Source organism: Hevea brasiliensis, chromosome 13, assembly GCF_030052815.1.
Source record: "Hevea brasiliensis isolate MT/VB/25A 57/8 chromosome 13, ASM3005281v1, whole genome shotgun sequence".
Taxonomy (NCBI): Eukaryota; Viridiplantae; Streptophyta; class Magnoliopsida; order Malpighiales; family Euphorbiaceae; genus Hevea; species Hevea brasiliensis.
This window is the reverse complement of record NC_079505.1, coordinates 50,572,950-50,595,676: the sequence shown is the minus strand read 5'-3', so window position 1 is coordinate 50,595,676 and position 22,727 is coordinate 50,572,950. Positions and strand designations below refer to the sequence as shown.

Here is a 22,727-nt window from a genome sequence, read left to right as displayed (position 1 = left end):
GAAAATTTGTCTTTGGGGACTTAGGTGTGTCAATGGTAAAAAAAAAAGGTTGACTAATGGTCACAGCTTTCTAGGTTCATCTCATAGACAAAAATTGCATAGCTCTCTCCTGATTCCTCACTCTCAACTCTGAATCTTACACTGTAATTCAACTCACATTTTTAACAGCTTTTTTTGGTTCTGTTATGGTCTTGGAAAGATCAGATTTATAAGATCAGATTTATAGCTTCAACCTTGTTCTAGGCAATGGAGTCGAAGAAGGGTAAACTTGTAAGGTAAGTCTCTCTTTTCACTTTTGTTTTTTTGTAATTACAACTTCTTGATTCTATCTGATCTTGTTCTGGGTTCTCCTTTAATTGCCATTTACATGAAAACTGGAGTGGAATTAGTTCTTGTTTGAATGCGTTGTCTGGTTGCTGGAAACTTAAATTGCTGTTCTGTTATAGGGTTGTACCACTCTTGCGTAGAGGAGGGTTTATTTTCTTGGTTATTTGTAGATAGATATGACATCATTCTTATAAACGGGTTTCTGGGTTTCGTTTCCTTTTAGATTTTACATTGACGACAAACCAGATTCTTTGTTTAATCGGTAATTGTTGAAAAATGAGTGAAAATTTTGGATATTCTGCAATACCCTTTAAAATCTAGTGCTTGTTTGCTGGTCCATTTAGTAATTTTGGTGGCCAAGCTTTCATATTTTAAATGGTAAATTAATAGTATTATCTTTCACTTAGGTTTGTAAAGGAATACCCCTTGTGAAGTTTATTTTTGTTCCTAGGAAAAAAAAAATTTATGGGAGTGTATCCAGAAATTTGGAGTTATCTTCTAATATAGTTGGCTTGATAATTTGTAGGTTTTATTCTGATGGAAAACAATATAGAGAAACATCATGGGGAAAAAATGATCTTGTACACCCAGAGATGTCTTCTGCAGACAAAGTTTAAATCGTCATTGCTAAAAGCAGACAATGGGATGATGGGTGGTAGAAATAGATTAACAGAGAGTAGCAAAGTTGGGAGGTCCAAGGTTTTTCCAGCAGACCATGCATCATGGCATCATAGGATGCTTGATCCAGGAAGCGATATTGTGCTGCGATGGAACAGGATTTTCCTTGTCTCATGCTTGCTGGCACTTTTTGTTGATCCTCTGTACTTTTACTTGCCTATTGTTGGAGGGGATGAAGAATCTTTATGTGTCAATGGTGACTCAAAATTGCGAATAGTTGTAACATTTTTTCGGACTGTTGCAGATCTTTTTTATTTGTTGCACATGATTATAAAGTTCAGGACTGCTTATGTTGCTCCAAACACTCGTGTCTTTGGGAGGGGCGAACTTGTTATGGATCCAAAGAAGATTGCTTGGAGATATATTAGATCTGACTTCTTCATTGATCTTATTGCCACACTGCCTCTACCTCAGGTAATATTTTTTATCATAATCGGTTTTTATATTTTTCAGTTTATGCATGTTTCATATCCTAGTTTATCATTAATTCAATTTGTTTGGCTGACAAAGTAAACTAGATAATGAATTTGGAGTTGTAGGCCGTCTCCAACAATGATAGCTCACCATGAGGGCTTGGATGCTAATTGTAGCTAGCTTCTATCCATTTATATTTTAGTTTCTATTAATTTCTCTTTTTGATACTGTTTCTGAGTCTATGCTGGTCTGCTGGCTGCTTGACTATAGCTAAAGGTTCTAATGAAGGGCACACTAGTAGAGCTACAACTCCAGCCTTGAAATGCACAGGCAGACAGAAAAATATATTGAAAACACACACACACACACACACACACACACACACACACGAAGGTAAAGGATATGATCTCTATCCGTTGTCTTTGTAGAAATAAAGAGAAATCTGCTATGACACAGATATCACAATTTTTGGCACTCGAAGTCCATGCCCTGCTTACATCCAAACTCTCTCTGCCTCTTCTCTCTCATAAGAAAATTTATTGAGAGAAAATGTCTCTTTATGAGGAGTTCAAAGGAAGTGCTAGAAAAGAATCAATCTTCTGTATTGTTTACTGTCCACAAGTAGTATGAATTGCTTGTTTCTGAAATAAAATTCTTGATGAATAGAGAGAGAGAGAGAGAGAGAGAGAGAGGGCGTGCTAGAAAAGAATCATCCATCTGTATTGTTTACCAGCCACTAGTAGCATGGATTGCTTGTTTCTGAAGTAAAATTCTTGATGAATTGAGAGAGAGAGAGAGAGGGCGTGCTAGAAAAATCATCCATTTGTATTGTTTACCAGCCACTAGTAGCATGGATTGCTTGTTTCTGAAATAGAATTCTGGTCTTGATAACTTGAAGAAGGTGAATTGATAAATCATTTTCCTCCAATCTATCTTATCTGTTATGCTGGGAATATTGATATTTTTCTAGAGACTGTATTATAATTATACCAAGCAAAAAATGATATTTGAATTAACTGAACTCTTATGCAGATTGTAATCTGGTTTATCATACCAGCAGCAAGAAGTCGAACAACTGATCATAAGAACAATGCACTTGCGTTAATTGTTCTGCTACAATATATTCCCAGATTATATCTAATTTTTCCTTTGAGTTCTGAAATCATTAAAGCAGCTGGAGTAGTCACAAGAACAGCTTGGGCAGGGGCTGTATATAATTTGCTACTGTACATGTTGGCAAGCCATGTAAGTTTTGCATTTATATTCTTATACTTGTACTTGGTTTTTCTGCCATTTTGAATTTCTTTTTTCCTTAATCTAGGTTTTAGGAGCAGCATGGTATTTGCTATCTGTTGATAGGTATAAATCTTGCTGGAAATCAAATTGTAGAGAGGAAAATGATCCTATCAAATGTTTCCTAAGTTATTTAGATTGTGATACCTTTAACCATGGTGATCGCAAGACATGGGCAAATAGCACAAGTGTTTTCAAGAACTGTGATCCAAGCAATAATAATTTCGATTATGGTATATTTGAAGATGCAGTGTCAAAAAAGGTTGTCTCCTCTAACTTCATTGAAAAGTATTTCTACTGCTTGTGGTGGGGCTTACAGCAACTAAGGTATCTTCACTATTTACATGTATCGCAATTCAGAATCACCTTTCCTATTTAATTTCCATCTTACATTCTTTTCATGTTTGATTGCTCTATGTTTTAACTAGGCAAAAACCATTAGAGAGCCCTTGAAATATTTATTGCGTTCTCAACTCCCCTGTTTGGTCCTATTGAGGACCAACTTGATGAACGTTAAACATGTTCACTGATCTTGCCATTAAATGTGAGTGGTTATTCACCAAGTATGTTGACTAAAATTATAAAAAAAAAGGTGAAAACAATATAATAAGTTAACTTTTTATTTTCTTTTTCCTCACGTTAGCATATAATAAATACATTTGTGCATTCTTTTATGGATTTCCTTCATAACTTGGATTTCTAGCCAGGTATTTATCAAATTTTTTTTTCTTTTTCTTTTTTAATTATTGGTACTCAAATAGGAGAATAGAAACAAATCAAGAAGTTGAAGGAAGCTTGGTAGAACACATTCAGGTCAAGGGCTCAATGGCAAAACATGTATAGTTCAGGAGCTCTTTAATGGTTTTTAGCCTTTTAAACTGCATGTTAGGACCACTGGGTAAGATTTTGTGCTATAACTACATGGTCTCAATTATGATAATATAAATTCTAAATGTAAAACTGATCTAATATTATTTATTAACAGAATAATAATCTAATATTATTTTATTATCAGAATAATAGATAAGATTTCGAATCTTACTTTATTCTAACTAATATTGATATATGCACTAATGGCCCTGTTAATGTGAATTCTTTAAAGAGCAATACTAGTCTATTGTCATTTGAATGACTGCTTTCTGTATTTGCTCTCTAAGTTCTCGAAAAGAAAGGAGTTTCTATGCCATCTAAGTGAGGTAATGAAAATTTCATGTATTTCATTTTCTTATTTTCAGTTCATATGGGCAGAATTTGTCGACTAGCACATATATTGGTGAGACATCATTTGCCATTCTCATTTCCATCTTGGGTCTTGTTCTCTTTGCCCACTTGATTGGCAATATGCAGGTACTGGAAAATGTTTTACTCAGGTTTCATCATCCTATTTTTATTGTGCTTTCTTACTCTCTTGGTTTGAAATAAATTGAAGCATCTATTTCGTTGTGTTTTCAGTTGTAGGTTTTTACTGAAAGTTTATCAGTTTCCTAGTTCTCCTCCACCAATTTGTACCATCATGCTACACATTGAAAAATATGCTCTAGTTTCTCCAACCATAGTTGAGTCAATTGAAAAACCTTGCCCCTAATTTATTGGTTTAACATGTTTATGCATTCCCAGGACTTATACCTGATGCATTGCAAGTCTAGACTGTTTTTGTGGACACTATAATCTCCTTCCACCACCCCGCCCCCCCTCCCTCCCTCCCTAACCCTCAGAACTGTGCTATCACATTGTCAAGATATTTACTTTTGGCAGTTGACACTTTATGTGATGTCTGTTCCTGAAAATAAGAAGCTTAGTACTAAAAATTTGTTTCTTGCGTCTTGCAACCAAATGGCTGATCCTTTTTCTATTCCCTTTCTTCATACTCATGAGTACGAGTTCGAATGTTCTGATGATGCATTCTTCACTAAACATTTGAAGAAGCAAAAACGGTTAACATTGAACTGAGCTATATTATGCTTGTTACTTTCAATGGCCATTTCCTGATGCTGGAAAAGTGATATTGCCCTTTAAATGTCTTGGGCTTGCAATCAATATATTAAGGGGCCTTGGTGCCGGGATATATTGCTTCTCATAGAAGTGCTAAATGATAAGATTGTGCCTAGAATTTTATTCCTAGGTTTGGTTGGACCATATTTGAGTGATGCTTTTTGTAATTGTTAGTGTATCTATATTGTTTAATGGTTTTAACATTTGTTTATGAGGTAGACATACCTTCAGTCCCTTACCGTGAGACTTGAGGAGTGGAGGCTTAAGCGAAGAGATACTGAGGAGTGGATGAGGCATCGCCAACTCCCTGAAGATCTGAAAAGGCAGGTTAGACGTTTTGTTCAATATAAGTGGCTTGCAACTCGAGGAGTACATGAAGAATCTATCCTGGGTGGTTTACCTGCTGATCTTCGGCGTGATATCCAGCGCCACTTATGCTTGGACCTTGTTCTACGTGTATGTTTAATTCATATATTTTATATTCTTGAAATGAAATAACTTTTATCTGTTTATGTTCCGGTCATACTTGTTGAAATATATGGCATTCAGCTATGAAGATATGAAATTACATTTCTGGACTTCGAAGATGTAGACTATCTAAACAAGCTTATACCGAGTAAAGGTTTCTTCGGTTGTATTAGTCAGTTGTGAGCCTGATATATATGATCAAGGGTCATTGTAAACCTTCCTTGGAGTCCCAGCACTCAGTTGTGCTCATCTAGTGGAACCTCATTTTCAATAACCATCTTTGATGAATTGAAAGAAATCCCATCCTTTGTTTAAGAAGTTGAGCAAAAATAAACTGGGGAAAAAGCAGTTACCCTATAAGGCATCTTATTGAGATTAATATTTAAAGTAATGGATGTTGATATGTCTTAATATTGTGATATATTCTCATTAAGTTTACTTCTGTTAGAATAACAGCCGATTGGATTCTCATTTGCAGGTCCCTTTCTTCTCACAGATGGATGATCAGTTGCTTGATGCAATATGTGAGCGTCTGGTTTCTTCTCTTAGCACTGCAGGCACCTATATTGTACGTGAGGGTGACCCTGTAACAGAAATGCTATTTGTTATCAGAGGCAGACTGGAGAGTTCTACTACCAATGGAGGCCGAACTGGTTTCTTCAACTCAATTACTTTGATACCTGGGGATTTTTGAGGAGAGTATCTACTGGCTTTGTCATTTCATCCTATATCGTCTCTTAACTTGCCTTCCTCAACTAGGACAGTCAGAGCTCTAAATGAAGTTGAAGCTTTCGCATTGAGAGCTGAAGATCTAAAGTTTGTTGCCAACCAATTCAGACGTCTCCATAGCAAAAGGCTGCAGCATACATTCAGGTATCATTCCCATCATTGGAGGACGTGGGCAGCCTGTTTCATACAGGCTGCTTGGCTTCGGCATAAGAGAAGGATGATGGAGAATAATCTTACCATTTCAGAATCCTTTGCTTTGGATGGAAAAGAGACTAATGAAACGGGGCAACGGGAAGGAGACCATTTTTCAGATGGTCCAAGTTCTCAGGCGAAAATGAACCTTGGGGTCACAATACTGGCTTCAAGATTTGCTGCAAACACAAGGAGAGGAGCTCAAAAGATTAAGGATGCTGAGATGCCAAAACTACGTAAGCCTGATGAACCTGACTTTTTTGCTGATGATGAATAGTGCTAGCTTTCTCTGCCAAAGGTGAAAGGCCAAAATTGTTTCATAAGAGCCAGAAAACAATTTAATGGCTCTGGAATCCAATATCTTACACAAATGAACTTCGCTGACAATTTGAATGTCCTTCCTTTTCCTGAGAGAAGAGGGGAAGAGGGCGAGAGGAGGAACATGGGGAGTGGTTTTATTGTATGCTGCGGTACCTTGTGATTTTTTTTTTCCCCTTTTTTTAATTGCTGTAATCATGCCAGCTTCATCAAGGGCTAATGATTGATTCAATGCATGGGCCATGGGATATACTCGGATGATTTACCAATTTAGTCCTATTTAATATTTTAGATGAGCTTCTGAACTAAATTATTATAAATTCTTCGAAAAGCGTATTATCATACCGCGCGAATGCAAGACATAAATGATTCCCTTTTTTGTACACAGAGAGAGAGAGAGAGAGGAATCGTTTCAGTCCATTGGTTGAGGTAGGCTTGATCACCGGTTTGGACGATTTCATGTTGGAATTGGCGATTCAGGGCCAAGTGAAGGGATGAATTAGAATTGAATTGGTTGGCCATTGTTCTCTACTATTTTGATTCTTAGCCGGTTCTGATCTAAATTTTCATTTTGATAATTTATGATTTCAATTTCGATTCAAAAATAATTTAATCCATTTGGCACCCTTTAAAGTCTTCGCCTATTTTTTTTTTTTAAATTAGTTTGAATCCAGCTAAAACTAGCAATTGGAGAGAGGCCTTTAATGGACCCCTTGTAATCTGATTCTGGAACAATTTGGTTCGCCAAACCATTGACCTGTACTGGTCCCGAAATAGTTCAGGAACTAAACAAGCACCTGACTAACCTAGGTTAAGGTACTGCACATTAAGATATAATTATTGCATGCGCTCACTAATTTTATGAATTTTTATAAAAATTGTTGAACTTTAATTTCTTTTAATTATTTTACAAATAAAATTACCTAACTAATAATCTGTATTAGAGAAAAAACAAAAAAATGAGAGATATTTCACGGCTAGGAGATAGTTAAATGCGTTTTATGTATTTTATTTTTTTTTATTTTTTAAAAAATTAATAAAATAAGATAATTTTATTTATAAAGTAGTTGAGACTTTTATGAATTGAAATCAAATTGAAATTTAGTGAGCTTTATGAAAAAATTAAAATTTAGTGATTTTTATGAAAATACTTATAAAATTGATTTACAACGTGTAATATTTACGCAAATAATAAGGGTGTAATATTTATGCAAATAATAAGCACATAATAGGAGGTCGTTCACCTTTCTCTAATTCTACTACATTTAGTAACGAAATGTCAACTACAAACTTATTCATGAATTGTCTTGCCTACTCCATATACTAGACAGGACAATTATCTATCTCGTTCTGTTTCATGCTATTCTACCTGGTTCTGCCTTGTATCATTCCATCTCTCACTAAACCCAAACAGTGAACTATTACCAACCAAATCACTTCTGCTACTGTTTTCAGAGTGAACTTTTATTTCAGCTGAAAAACAGAGAGGTGCTAAACTATAAAGTTCCTTCAACCAAACCTAGTATAATCATAGCTATTATCAGTACCACTTGCAAGGTATCCCGTTTCATTGAATCCCCTACAAGAAGTGGCGCAGGTGGCACTAAGCATTAAGTGCTGCAAAAAATACATAAATAAATAAATAAAAACACTACAAGTGCAAAAGGCTAAGGACATGATGCTGCAAGGACTGAAATTAGTATAACTGTGAATCTGCTGCAGCAGTATGTACAAGTTACAGCCTAAATCAAGCTGCAAGGCACAAGACTATAATACACAAACCAAAAACTTAAATACAACTGGGCAAAATACATATCATGATGCCATTTCAGTTACAAAATGTCAAGTTGTGAAGCATTACTGTACGGTTTGAAGAATTTCTCCTCTCAGGACTTGGCGTAGCTTTTTAGGGACCATGTCTGTCATCATCATAAAATTCTATGTTCTTGTACTTTTGGGAGATTATTTCTGCTTGAACTTTTCTAGCAGTATCTGTTGCACAACCTACAAGAATGAGGACGGAAGTGCCTGCAAATCCTCGAAATGCAGTCAAGTTTGTAATTTGTTCAATAACAGCTGGACCAGCAGCCAGTATAGCCAAAAACCCAGAACCCAGGACTGATATCCTGCTGAGAACCTATATTGCAAACCACAGGAAGTACATTATCGTGCATAGAAGATTCTTAAAAGTCAAACATCGCAATAAAATACATATGACTCTGAAATGCAACCAAAAACTTATGGTAGCTTCTCCAAAGGATTAGATGGTTATGAAAGCTAAAGCTATCTATCATAGGAAAGAAACACAATGATGCAAGATCAAAATACTAGGTTTATTTAGAACAGTGACAGGTAAACACTAGGGGAGATAGCTATTCAAATAAAACAAAATGCAGGGCAGATAATTAAGGAAATTAAAGTGCTCATTATGTTTCACATTTCCAAACAACTGCTATGTTTCATGTAGCAGTAATAAAATGTAACCAGAACACGGTATGACAAGATCTTATGTAAATATCAATGATGGAAAAGCCCATAATAATAATAATAATAATAATAATAATAATAATAATAATAATAATAATAATAATAATTCAATTTTCCCTCAAATTTATATCTTTTATTCAACTATATCTATTTAAGTTGCCTAAACTGATATTCAACAATGATGACATCCTCCTCCACCTAAACACTTTGTATATATTTCATTCTTAATGTAGTTCACTCTCTTCTACTCCCAATACCCACCCCCTTATTCTCATTCATTTTCCTCTTTCTGTTTTGTCACATTTGAAGGCCCCTATACCATAATCAAATGAGCAATTAAGCTTTTCACGATTACTTTATTTAATTGGGTATAAAACAATTTTTTGTTTTACCAATTAAGCCTTTTTGAGAATAAAATAATATATAGACTGTTTAATAGACAAATGTATTATTTTATTTTTTAAAACATTATACATTTTAATCATCTATGGCTTCTGCCTTTGGTCCATCTTGGATCAATCAAGGGAGTTCTAAGCTACAGTTCCACCAGCTTAATGCCATTGGCGATATGTCCAGGTTGAGATCCTTCTCATTCTATAAACCACCGAAGCTCCTTCACCATGCCATCACCAACTGCCTCTTGTCAGTTGCTACCATGACGAGCTCACACTATGGGAATCTGGGAATTCCTCCATCAAGAGCTCACGCCTTGGAAATTTCAAAAAGGTGTCTCTGGTCCTCAAATGAATGGCAAGATTGAATTTGAGAGAGAGGGAAATTTTGGTTGTATTTTTTAATTTTTACAAACTAATTCAAGCATTTATGTTCTATTGTCTAAAAGAACGAAGCAATAAATGAAGATGTAACTCATATGATCAAAACATGATAGATGAAATGGAGGAGTGTGACCATAAGATCCTTAACAAAGTGAAAGGTGAGTTCTATAGAACTCTGATCAAGCCAGCCATTGTTATCAAAGGTGCAAGGAGCACCAAGGCACTAAGAGTCTTGGAACCTAAGTGCAATGCACGCGCTTAAGTGAGGCGAGGCACAAAAATAAGAAAAGTTCATCAAAAATAAATTCAAATATAAGATAATTATTTAAGTTTATCTGCTTTTATTGTTATAGAATTTTTACTGGCATAATAAAATGTCATCACTTATCATATACATTTAATGACTTGTCTTTATTAGACAATATGATATTGATAGCGACAAAGTACTTATTTCATGTTAGTTTCTTCTATTATAAATTTCACAAATTATAATTAGCAGAACTGAATGTTGTCCAATTTCAATTGGTACTCAACTCAATGATAACAAGAAGAAATTTTCTGCCAAAAGTAACAACTCAAAATCCTTAAGATTGCGTATGGATTTACGGATTTGAATTTGAAATTCAGATTCTAAATATAAGATTTGAAATTTTTATTTGAAAATATCTTGTTTGGTTAACGAAAAGAATTTCAAATTTTAAAGTTGAAAATAGAGCTAAGTATAAAAAAAAAATTTTTTTTATTAGCTTGAATTTCAATTTCAAATAACATAGTTAATATAGTTATTTCAAGTTCTTACTTTTTTTAGTCTTATATTTATCTTGGATTCTATTGAAATCCGAATTTTTTTTTTAAACCTCCCAAATAAGGTATTTGATCTAAATCAAAATTCATGGATTCAAATTCATGTATCCAAATACAACATAAATGTCTTAACCGCACAAAATAATAATAGTTAGGTGCTTAATTTTCAAAACTAAAAAAAAGAAAAAAAAATGTTATTTTCAAAACTAAAAAAGAAAGAAAAAGTATGCAAAAAGAGTAGCATAGAAGTTGGTAACCAAAAAAAGAAAGGTAGCATGTCGACAACAAAAAAGGGTAGCAAACCCAAGTGGATGGGGGAAATAGAAGATTCAGAAGAAGGAAGGAAAAAAAATTCTGAATTTGAGGATTGAGAAGTTGAGAAGTAAGGCCCAAGTTAGATCTTCTTCTTCTTTTTCTCTTCGTGGCCTCTGTCTACGATATGAGTAAGACCAAAAAACGAAAAAAAAGAAGGTGCTCCTGGGCGTTTATGGCTGGGCTCTCTAGGGAACACCAAATGCCTTAGCGCACATGGGCTTGCCTAGGTGTGCCTAAGTGAGCTTGCTTGCCTAGGAGGTTTAGAGGTGTTGTCGTCTTTGCCTGTCTCGCCTTGCAGCTAAGGTGCACCTTTGATAACTCTAAGGCTAGTTATGTTGTATGGGAGTGAATATTGGGTATCTAAAGTATGACATATCCACAAGATAGTGAGGCAGAGATATAAATGTTAAGATGGATGTCTAGTAGGATAAGACTAGAAATGATTACCACTGCCAGATAATGCATATAGCACAAATTGGGAATAAAATGAGAGTGTCGATTAAGGGAGAGACCTAAAATGACATAGAGATAAGTAATATTAAAAGATTTACAATCTTTAAATATTGATGCATAAGTAGTTTAAAATAGAGCTAAATGGCGAAAAAGGATACAATATAGCAGACCCCAGCTAGTCTAGGATTAAGACTTAGTTGTTATTGTTGTTTTATAATTAGTTAAAATATTTTAAATTATTTACTAAAATGGTAAAATATTTAAAAAGAACAAATATTTTTATCTAGTTAGAAACACATATATTAGTTCATTCTCAAGAGGGCTTAATAGGTAAAAAAAATTAAAATCTTATTTAATTGAACAAACCATACCATGAAGGCTTAATTGTACTTTTGACTATAGTGCAAGGGCACATGCATTTAGCCTAAGTTTTCCACTGGTTTTTCTTTTCTTCTTCTTTTTTTATGTTTTATTTTTTATTTTTTTCTTTTCCATTGCCCAGTGGTAGGTGAATATAGAACTCTTGCCGCTTTTGACAACAATCATCTTCATCCACACATGATAAAATTTTTAATTGTCTATCCAAAAAGGATAAGGGGAAGAAATTATAAATCAGGGAAAAGAAGAGGACAATTCAATACAATAATTGCAAAAAAAAAAAAAAAAAAAATCATATCTCTAGCTAAATACTTTTCTTAATTTTATGCATCAAAATTTTAACTAGTCCCAATTCAATTATGCATATGCAAATTCCCCTTAATATTCCAAACCATCAAGCCTTTAATCCATCACAAAGGTAAGTCCATCCAAAACTGTTCTCTATCCTAATGTTAATTATTTGATGCACCATTAGAACCCTCTGTATCATGTAGAGTGGTCCAGGCTTTGTGATAAAAAAAGAAATAAGCATATCTCATCAGAAATAGAGGAAATTACCGTTTTCAGAAATGCAGCTGTACTTTTACCCGGTCGGACTAATGGAATTGATGCACCTTGGCGCTTCAACTGTTCACTCACATCATCAGGATCCAATTGTAGGAAGGTGTAGTAATAGTTGAAAAAGGCTATTAATAGGATATTGGTTGGTAGATAGAAGGAACCTACAAAGATTTTTATCTGGTTAAGTTAGGACTTAACGATAACTGAAAAAATTGAATTATAAATGCCAATGCATTGCTGGCATAGTCATTTCTTTCAATTCATCATGATTAGTTTTGCAGTTAAATCTCTGAATTATGCCATTACAACTCCAACAATAAATCAGAGGTTGGAAAACTGCCAAACATCCAACCCCACCCCAAAGCTCCACTAAGTGAGTATCTCAATCAGTATACAAGGTAGGAAAGGGTGAAAATGAATTGACCAAGCTTAATATTCTATTGTCCAGGCTTGGCTCAACTAAATTGTGGCACTGATTGAGTTTGGCTTGAGCTCAAGATATTCTTGAGTTATTCTAGTCAAGCTAGGCTTGCAACACACGCATAATACTTTTGAGCTCGGTTCACATGGGTCTGTTAGCTTGATATTCAATTTCAGATCCACAATTACAGTAATGAAATTGAATGTGAGCCGGAAGACTTCCCATTCAAGAGTATCATTTTAGACAAAGTGGCATCCTATTTTAGACTAAATAGCAGCCTTTCCTTCAAAAGTCAAATGCAATATATATATACATTGCATTTGACTTTTGAAGGAAAGGCTGCTTTATATATATTGCATTTGACTTTTGAAGGAAAGGCTGCTATTTAGTCTAAAATAGGATGCCACTTTGTCTAAAATGAGAATAACTTAAATCACTGATATGGATAGGGGCCAAATTTAATTGCACATTAGCTGAAGGGTAAAGGAAAAATCTAAAAAAAAAAAAATGTCATTGATAGACTGTCAAAGACTGCAGCCCATGCTTAGCTTTATTCTTAAGGAGCCATAAAAATGGATCAAGTTCAATTTGACAAAATCATGAAAAATCTTGAGCAAGCAGAAAAATGAGTTGAGGCCAACCAAACTCAAGTTGCTCAACTCCCTTTGCAGGCCTAGGTAAAAAGACAGGCTTACTTAGCTCCAGTTGTGATCATTGAATAAGCATTGAGTCAACTTGATGCTAAGTAGTTACAAAAATTTTATAAATTTATGCATCATGAGAAGTCCTTTAGATGAGATAAAGAGATATCTAATTTCTAAAACTTGATGAGAAATTAAATTTTTTTTAAAAAAAAAAAAAAAAAGAATAGTTCTGTTTATGGTCAGTCAAACAATCATATTAATACAGACAAGAAACAGTTTGCTTCAAAACTAACACAATTTCATATTTCAACAAATACCACCAGCAAAAACCTCACCTCCTGGGTTCAAAGCCACTGCAGCTTTCTTCAATGCAGATATTCCAGTGAATCTTGCTAGAGTGCCAGGAAGAGCCAATGATGAAGTAGAAAATATGATTGGCATAACTCCTGAACTATTTACCTGGTTAATTAAAACATCATAAAAATTCAAACAATGAATATTACACAACAAAATCAATAAAAAAACATAGAACTGCAAGAAGTATTCTCACTGTAAGCGAAAGGAAGATAGCTACATGTACAAGTTACTATTTAGCATAAATAATAGTATTTACATATTACATTGCACTACAGCCATCTTTATTTTCCTCCTTTGGTTCCTTTACTAGTTGGATTTCACACACCAGTCTATAAGTTGGGAATAGGTACAGGTCCCATGGCTTATGAAGGGTAAACTAGCAAGTGGTTTTCCACTGCCAGACAAATTATAAAATAATCAACTTAAGCTGTTGAATGTATTCTTGTGGTTACAAACTAACATATCTCCATCAAACTGACAGGATACCTCTAATAAGATGGAAACTGAAATACAATTGGATAAAAAATATGTCTGTGAATTGAATGAACAAAGATGTTCAACAAAACGATCTTCTTATCTTCCTTTTTTTTATTTTTTTTTCTTTTTATACTTCTGAATTAGAATAAAAGATGAATGCCTTAAGAAGGATTAGAGTTAACACCATTTCCTTAAGGGAAAAACCCAAAGAGAATTTCGGTCAAACTTAAGCACTCATAAGATAATCATGTTACAATTACTAGTGGAGAACTTTATTAATAAATGTGGAACACAAAGTAAATCATGCATTAGAGGTTAGACATAATGCCATTTAATAAAAAAGGAGAGAAGCATGAGATGGTGAAAAAGGTTTCTCCTTTAAACAATCAGAAGAAATAACTAGCAGTTTTGAAGCAGGTCAAAAAAATATATTGCAACCACCATAATATAAGGCAGTATCCAATTCCTACACAAGCTCTTCCAAAGTTGAATTTCTTTCTTTTGTTACAATGTTCATTTTTATTTTGCCATTCTAGGCACCAGATTAAGAAGCGTTTATTTTTCTTGATTAATGTCTAAAGGGTATTAGTCATTCTTCTCTCTCTTCTCTCTCTTTCATCATTCAATTCTTCTGGATCTCATTTTGGTTTGATAGAGATGAGAAGAGAAGAGAGATGGGAGAGATAGAGAGATGGATGGAGAAGAGAGAGTTTTTTTTGATTTGGAGAAGGAGAGATGGTTAAGAGAAGGAGAAGGAGGAAGGTGATATGAGCAACAAAAGTAAGTAAGTACATAGAGTATAGGTAATTGATATATATGTAACAAAAGTAGACTACTATTGATGGGACAAGGAAAGAGATGGACAAGAGACGATCAAGATTTTCCGGACTCAATTGGATTTACACCCATTTTTTTATTTTTTTTTTTTTTTTTTTTATTATTTACATGATAGAGATAGATGATATGGATGATATTGTGATGATGATGATATGATGATGATGATGATAGATGAGAGATGAAGATGAGAGATAGAGAAGAGAGAGAACTTTGGAGAAACTCTAGAGTCAAAAGTTTAAGTTTTAAGAGACGAGCACATGCACATGAAGTTGCAAGTTCAAGAAAGGCCAGGATAGGGAAGGAAAGAGTAGTGTGAGAGAATAGAGTTGTTGAGTAATAATCACTTTAAATAAATATCTAGATCTAGGATCAAGTATGGGGGGGGGAGAGAGGGATAGGGGAGAGGATAGATGTGGATGGATGGTGTGGAAGTGGGGAGTGAGGCGGAGTTTTGTGATTGAATGAATTAAAAAATTAAAATTAAAAAAAAAACAAATAAATACACACACCAGGCTATATATATATATAGTGAGTGAGTGCAGTTGAAAGAAAAAAAGTAATAAGAAGAAGATAAGAGAGATGAGAATGTTAAGGTGGATGAGTGAGTGGACAGAGACTAGTGAAATAAAGAGTGAAAAAAAAAGAGAAAAAGAGTAGGAGAGGTGCCAATTGAAGAAAAGTTGAGAGGAGGGAGATTAGGGGGTGGTGGTTTGGTGAGGAAGGACATACAGAGGCTCGAAGATAGACAAAGTATACATATTAGTAGAGATAAAAAAAAAAAAAAAAAAAAGAAAAATTGACTTGGAGGAGAGAGAGTGACTGACATAGAAGCATTATACACATTTATTTTTTTTAAAAAAAAAATCGGTGAGTGGAAAAAGCGAATCCATATAGCCGACCCCAAATTTTTGGGATAAAGGCTTAGTTGAGTTGAGTTGAGTTTAATGTCTAAAGGGTATTAGATAAACTTTAAGAAATGCCTTTCCCCTGCTGCCCAATTGATAACATTATCATGCCCTCCTCCTGCTATTCCTCCTCCTTTTTCCCCCTGCTGCCCAATTGATAACATTATCACACCCTCCTCATCCTCCTCCTCCTACTTTTTTCCCCTGCTGCCTGATACGGAAATCATATCCACCAGTTTAGGAATGTAATTGACTTTGTATAATTGCCTTATTCTTTCCTTGTTTTACTCCTTAATCAGTGCCGTATATTTTCCCAAACAGTTGTAGACATTCTGTATATATATTCAGACAGATCAATGAGAATATCAAGGCCAATATTTTCCAACACTGCCCATTTGATAACATTATCATGATCATCGAATGCATAAATTTAAGGGTGCCAAATTAATTTGGACATTTCTATCAATTGCACATTTTATCCTTCCTTCACTTACTACAGGTCTCTAAAAAGACATGCACACGCTGCCTTCATGGTCCATTATTAATTCTTAAATTTCCAATCATCAATGATTCCAAGAACAACCATCAAATATAAAATGTGAATTTAGCAATAATTGTCAATCTTTCTACACAAGTAATACAAGCAGGGGCATAACACTTCAAATCTGTTCTTTCAAAGATAATGTCTCCAGATAAAAGGATAATGGAATTAAAATAAAAAAGAGTTAGATTCCTTCTGCAACTCTTTCCTCAAAAAGAGGGAAAAAAAAAAAAAAACTGCATGGCAGTTTCCCTTCACCTTCACCAGGTAAGTTTAACTGTTCAAACATAATTTTTTTGAGGCATTTAACCTTGGAGCAGTTTCATTTGTATTTCAATAGTAATTATCCCAATGTGGCAAAGTTGTGCGAAAGCAACACTTATGATCTACTATGTTCTATAAATTGGCATTCAGAGGATGAACTATTGTACAGTATTCTATTATCAAGTTGATAACAGTCCATAAGCAATATGTGTTTCCTTATCATTAGAGAAAACAATGAAAGACCATGATGACTGACAAAACCAGGCAGTGGATATGATTAAGTGAATATATATTTATATATATATATATGGGCAATGGCGTACATTCTAACGTTGAAATTAGAAAATAAAATAAGTGAATTTTTTATAAATTAATTTTTCAATTATCTCCTCAGTAGACAGTCAATATTCAAAGGTGAGAGAAAACTAAATTTCAGTGCAGTCATCAACAAGAATCATGAACAATTATTATGCAATGACATCATGATTTTAAAGTCCAAAAGTTCAAGGAAAACAATACCAGCTGGAACCTGGAATACAAACCTTAAATGGTAGGTAAGCAGATTTTTGAAGTCCACTTCTGCTGGTGTATCTTGATGCATAGTTGAGCGGAATCTTTCTCTCTGCTTCCTGAAACCCTTTGTTGTGACGTTTGTTAATGTTTATTTTCTTCTACAAAGTCAATTTTTTTCTTTTTCCACAAAAATAATCAACGGTTACCTGAACATACACGATGCCAAGGACTAAAAGGAAGAATGAGATGATGATTGTAACAAGCCCAACATAGTTACCATCCTGAAATGCCTGTGCAACTGTCCTACCAAAAGATGCCGGCAAATAGGAAATGATACTTGTGAATATCAAAAGAGATGTGCCATTGCCAAGTTTTAGGTCAGAGATTCGTTCCCCAATGTAGGTTGTAAATACAGAACCAAGTGTCAATAGAGTAACAGATGTCAGAACCCACTGTGTACTGAAGTCATTGACATAGGAACGAAGGTAAAGAACTTGGCCAATCGCCTGTAATGAGGAAAAAAAAAAGTCCAAGAGGATGCTACAGGAAAGCTAACTGACATTTTATAAAGCACATTACCAAGTACTGTAAGATGAAACATTGATTTCTATAAAGTACATTACCAAGTAATGTAAGATGAAATATTGATCTGGATTTCAAAAAATTTCAGACAGAATATATAATAATTACAACTTTCTCCATAGACTGACACATGATGCTAACCATACAACAAATAAATCTAAGATCTAACCATTTGCCTAATTTTAAACAGTCCAAATCAGTTTGTAAAAAAACATTTTCTTTCAGGTAAACCATTTTACCTCTTTGGATGATGAAGAGAAAACTTTCCAGTAATGGATGCTTACACTCAGAAGTTTCTGCATGTGATGGTTGTCTTAACATTTTTCCTTTTATGACACACCATCACTCATTTTCTCAATCAATCTAAGTCTCTTTTGTTAGGAAAAGACCTAAATCACTGGCTTATCCTCCCACTGAATTTTAATTTACTCTAAACATGTAATCATTAATACAAAAAGTCTAGCACCAAACAACCAAAACCAAGGGAATTCAATAGTTTGTTCAGGTTCAAGGCCTCCTGGTTCAAGTTAGTTAACCGTTATTCAGTTGAATATTGAGTTCCATACCTGTACTATAGCAAACCCAACTGAAGCATATCGAGTATACTGGAGAACTTTCTTTCTTCCAGCTTCACCTTCTCTTTTCTGAAGATCTTGTAACTTGGGGTAAACTTGAGCAAGAAGCTGAAACACAATCTGTGCATTGATGAAGGGAACAATACCGAGGGAGCATATTCCAAGTCTACCAATGCCTCCCCCAGAAAATGAATCTAAAGTGCTCAATAAGCTATTCTGATCTAAATTTCCAGCAAAAGCATCTCTGTTTACCCCACCAAGGGGTATATATATTCCAAGACGGGACAGAGCCAGGAATCCCAGAAGCTGGAGAAACTTTCCTGGCAATGGGCCTTTGAAGAAGTCCCCAAAATCAATGGAACTGTCTTCAATTGCAGCTGCAAGTGTAAAACAATTCTGCTTAATTTCTAAGAACTAATAATATAATTTGCAACTTGAAAACTTTCAAGACATCAAATTGGAAAACAGACCTGCAACTCCTCGAGCAGAAGGCTTATCTTTTTTTGTACTTGAGGCACTCTCAAATATTGGTGATAACAAGGCTAGTATGCTTTCCCAAGCAGAATCTAGTCCACAATATACATCTGAATTAATACCCAAGGGATCAAAGACTGAGCTCTCACAGCTGTGAAGGAATTCCAGTCATCAAGAGAGAGAAATATTACAACAAATGCAGAATAACCAGATTTCTAGTAAATGTTCAGGAGTGGAGAAAAAAAAAGGATTTATTTTGTTCATGATTATATGAATTACAAAAGTACTAATTCAAATATGATTGAAGCTTACTAAAGTGAAGATTTCAACACCCTTAAAAACACAGTTTTTGAAATCAAATCTAGTTCAGGAATTTTAATCCAATTTTGAAGAAAACTAGTAGATACTATTTCATGTTACCTTCTAGTTCAGACATGCAATGAATAGCTTTTTATATTGAGATATTGAATAGACTTTCCAAACCAGTTGACCACGCTGCTTAGTGTCATAATATGTAAAACGGATAGAAATGTAGTTTCCTCATTATGTAACATGAATGAAACATCTATCTAGAAGCGCCAAGATATTGGAATACTCATAGCAAGGGGGGGGTGGGTGGTGGTGGGGGTGGGGGGTGTTGTGGAGGGTGGTGTTGGGGGAGGAGGCAGGAGGATGTATGCAAAATTAAAAGATTGCTGAGGAGAAAAAATTATCAGGAATCATACTTCAAGTAAGCCTTCTTTCACATTAATTCAGATCAAGTGTAACAAACAATTGATCTTTTCCTTGAAGGGGTTACATTAGATATTGTGTAAGATACTAAGATACCATACTAGTTAAATCCAGCTAAATTTCATAAACTGAGAAGGCTTTTGTCATTAAGGTTCTTGTACCTCATTCTGCAAAATACTTATTTTATTTTTTGCCCCCTCAAGTCCAACCGTCATAATACTGTTTCAAATCTACCCTCTTTGTGATTTAATTGGACGCTATACCAAAACAAGAAATCAATCACCAAATAATTTTCATCATAAAACCTTGGCAGCTCAACTTCTGTTTTTCATAAATATGTAATAGCGCATTTATGTTGAACTGCCACACTGATTTCAGAAACACTTCTAGCTACCACGTTTTGAACTTGTAATCCTGCTAAACATTTCCAAAAAGTTAGCACTTGTAAATTATACAATTCTAGTCATCACGATTCCATAGCTCGAAGGTAGGCTTGACTTTTTCTCCCATTCCAATTCTTTGCAATTCCACCCAGAATTCCTAATCGTATTATTATTCATTAATGGTATTCATTGCCCTTGTAGCACAAACAGATTACCCATTTAGGAGAAAGTTACAAGCAATCCAATTTGATAAATGAATGAAAGTGAAAGATGGGAATATAAAACAAAAACCGAAAAGGGTATCCCAAAAAGAAAGGAAAAGAAGTACCTTTTGGAGTTAAAGGCAGTGTTCCAGGGCTTGGTGGTGCTGGGTTTGCTTTGGACAGAGAAGGTGGCACTGCAGACAGAGGCTTTGAGTCTGAGAGAGGGTTTGGAGAAATTGAGACTAGAAAGAGAAGAGAAGTTGAAACAAACGGGGGAGAAAGGACATGCTTCTCTCACTGTTATCAACATTTTGGTTGTGCTTTTCTTCGACTTCTCTCCAGGTTTACTCTATCACTCTGCTAATCTAAATTTTAGTGGTGGTTCTGCAGGAGCAGAACTTGCTTACGGATTACCATTCTATAATTTATATTTTCCTTTTTCCTTATTTGAAATATATATATATATATATATATATATATATATATATATATATATATATATAATTTAATTATTATAAAATATTAATTAATTAATATAAAATTAAATTGAATAAAATGTTGAAATACTAAAAATTTTTCTACTAAAATTTTATGAAATATAATTAAATTATTAATTAAAAACTAAAAAAAAAATATAAAAGACTAATAAAAGCCAAACTACGAGGTCTTCCAAAAAAATTGCAATAAAAATTTTCACTTAACAACAAAGCTCTGTTTATACTTAATAGTAATAGATAGATTATAGTGAATAAATTTATTATGATAAAAGTTCACGTGTTATTTAATTATATTAAAATTTAAAAATATTGATTAAATATAATTTTTTTATTTATATTAATATATTAATTCAATAATTAAAATTAAAATAAATGTATAAGATTTTTAATTGTGTTTAGAGTAGTTTTTATATTGAAACATAGTTTTGAGTGTTCGTTAGCTATCAACTCCATCTTCCAGTAGAAAGTTTTGCAAAATACAGTAAAATGTTATGGATTCTTTTTTTAAGTATTAGTTTAAGAGATCTTTTATCTTCTACCTCTCTTTCAAGTTTAAATGAAGGAGAGTTTGATATTTAAGAATATAATATTATTTAAATAGAAAATCAATTACATAATCAATCTATCTCCAACCAAAATATTAACTACATTTATAAAAATTTTTTTATTATTACAAATTATTTTATTAAACGAATAGACAACTTATTTCTTTAAATCAAGCTTATTAATCATTAACTTTATTTTCTCCCATTACTATTGAAAATTATAAGAAAAATATAAATTTTTACATACAAGTATGGTTCAGGTATTAAACATTTATTTCCTATTAATTTAGATATTCCTATTTTCTTATGTTTACATGATACTAAATATTTAAATTTTGTAAATTCTTTACTTGCTTTGACTGAATTTAATAATCTTGTTAATGGTCCTATATATTGCAATTGTTATCCTACTTTTTTTTTATTTCATTATTTGATCAAAATATTCTTGAACTTTAACATTAATTATTAAATTAAATAATAAAGATTTTACTGATAATTCTAGATTTTTAGCTATTCTATAGAGTTCATTAAAAGATTATGACAACAACTCTAGATCCTAGGTCTATAGTTTAACAAGAAATGAAACTGTATTTTTATGAGCTAATCCTTTACATAGTAAAGTACAAGTTCCTAAAATATTAAAATAGCATAAGCTTTCTCATACAAGCAGGAATTTGAGAATTACAAAATATAGTTAAACCAAAACTAGTTCATACATGGTCTTCAACATCGAGAATATCTCACTATAATAAAACATATATCTAATTATTAATTTTAATTATTTATAGTGGTAAATTTATCTAAATTAACATCTAGTATACATAACATACCAATACTTTGTTCTACAACCATTTCTAGGCATCCTAAGAATATTCTTATCCCCAGAAAAGAAATGGCAAGCGAAGAGCAATAACAAACAGTAAAAAAATGGAAGAGATGTTGGGAAAACTTCTTGGGGCACTTGGAAAGCAACAACTGAAGGGAGACAAGAGAGCTAAAAGACCATTAGAGATAGAAGGAGAATCCAATGATAAGCAATCCTGTGTTAGAGAGGATCATCATAGGAAAAGGGAAGTAAATGAGAAAGGTGAGTGAGGCATGCCACACCTTGAAGGAGAAAATGGAAAGGATTGAGAATGACCTTAGGAAACAATTTATGCATGAAGAATGATTGACATGGAAGATTTGAGACTCTAAACATGGATATAATTGCCAAGCAAGTTCAAAATTATCAATTTTCTCTCATTATCATTGGAGGAAGCTATTGTCTCATGGTATGGTTTAAAAGTAGAAATTAGAAAGGAGTGGGATAGTTTGGTTAGGGCATTCATTAGGCAATATTCAGATAATACAACATTGGTTGTAAATAAAAGAGACCCAGAGACTACTAAATAGAGACCTAATGAGCTATTGGTTGAATTTTTGATGAGAAGGAGGAATAAAGCTGCCCTTATGACTCAACGACCAGTGGAGAAAGAACAAATTAGGATGATCATAGAAAATCTATTGCCCACTTATCATGAGAACATGTAATATCTTTCAATTTTCAAGTTTTTAGATTTGTATCATGTTGGAGTAGAGTTGGAAGATAA

General features: G+C 33.6%; 2 protein-coding genes across 2 annotated transcripts; one reads left to right on the top strand and one right to left on the bottom strand.

Annotated features, from left to right (window-relative positions):
- LOC110669132 (cyclic nucleotide-gated ion channel 17) lies at positions 1 to 6,702 on the top strand. Its single transcript, XM_021830632.2, is given in 8 exon segments — positions 1 to 275; positions 854 to 931; positions 933 to 1,419; positions 2,452 to 2,664; positions 2,741 to 3,039; positions 3,948 to 4,059; positions 4,924 to 5,160; positions 5,651 to 6,702. Coding segments are annotated over 8 exon segments (2,175 nt in total). The 5' UTR covers positions 1 to 246; the 3' UTR covers positions 6,371 to 6,702.
- A 1,385-nt stretch (positions 6,703 to 8,087) lies between these two features.
- LOC131171876 (preprotein translocase subunit SCY1, chloroplastic-like) lies at positions 8,088 to 20,502 on the bottom strand. The gene is made up of 8 exons (XM_058132006.1): positions 20,219 to 20,502; positions 18,772 to 18,926; positions 18,293 to 18,678; positions 17,351 to 17,650; positions 17,174 to 17,260; positions 13,586 to 13,709; positions 12,183 to 12,346; positions 8,088 to 8,548 (listed from the first exon to the last, which is right to left on the bottom strand). The coding sequence occupies exons 1-8, from the start codon at positions 20,401 to 20,403 to the stop codon at positions 8,318 to 8,320; spliced, it is 1,632 nt and encodes a 543-aa protein (XP_057987989.1). The 5' UTR covers positions 20,404 to 20,502; the 3' UTR covers positions 8,088 to 8,317.
- Positions 20,503 to 22,727: the final 2,225 nt, after the last annotated feature.

Excerpts from the sequence above, each read along its gene's own strand:
- LOC131171876 (XM_058132006.1), bottom strand. The coding sequence starts at position 20,403 with ATGTTGATAACAGTGAGAGAAGCATGTCCTTTCTCCCCCGTTTGTTTC. Across the intron at positions 17,651-18,292 it reads TTGGGTTTGCTATAGTACAG|GCGATTGGCCAAGTTCTTTA; the intron begins GTATGGAACTCA and ends TCCTCATTACAG. Across the intron at positions 13,710-17,173 it reads CTGCTTACCTACCATTTAAG|GTAAATAGTTCAGGAGTTAT; the intron begins GTTTGTATTCCA and ends TTAATTAACCAG.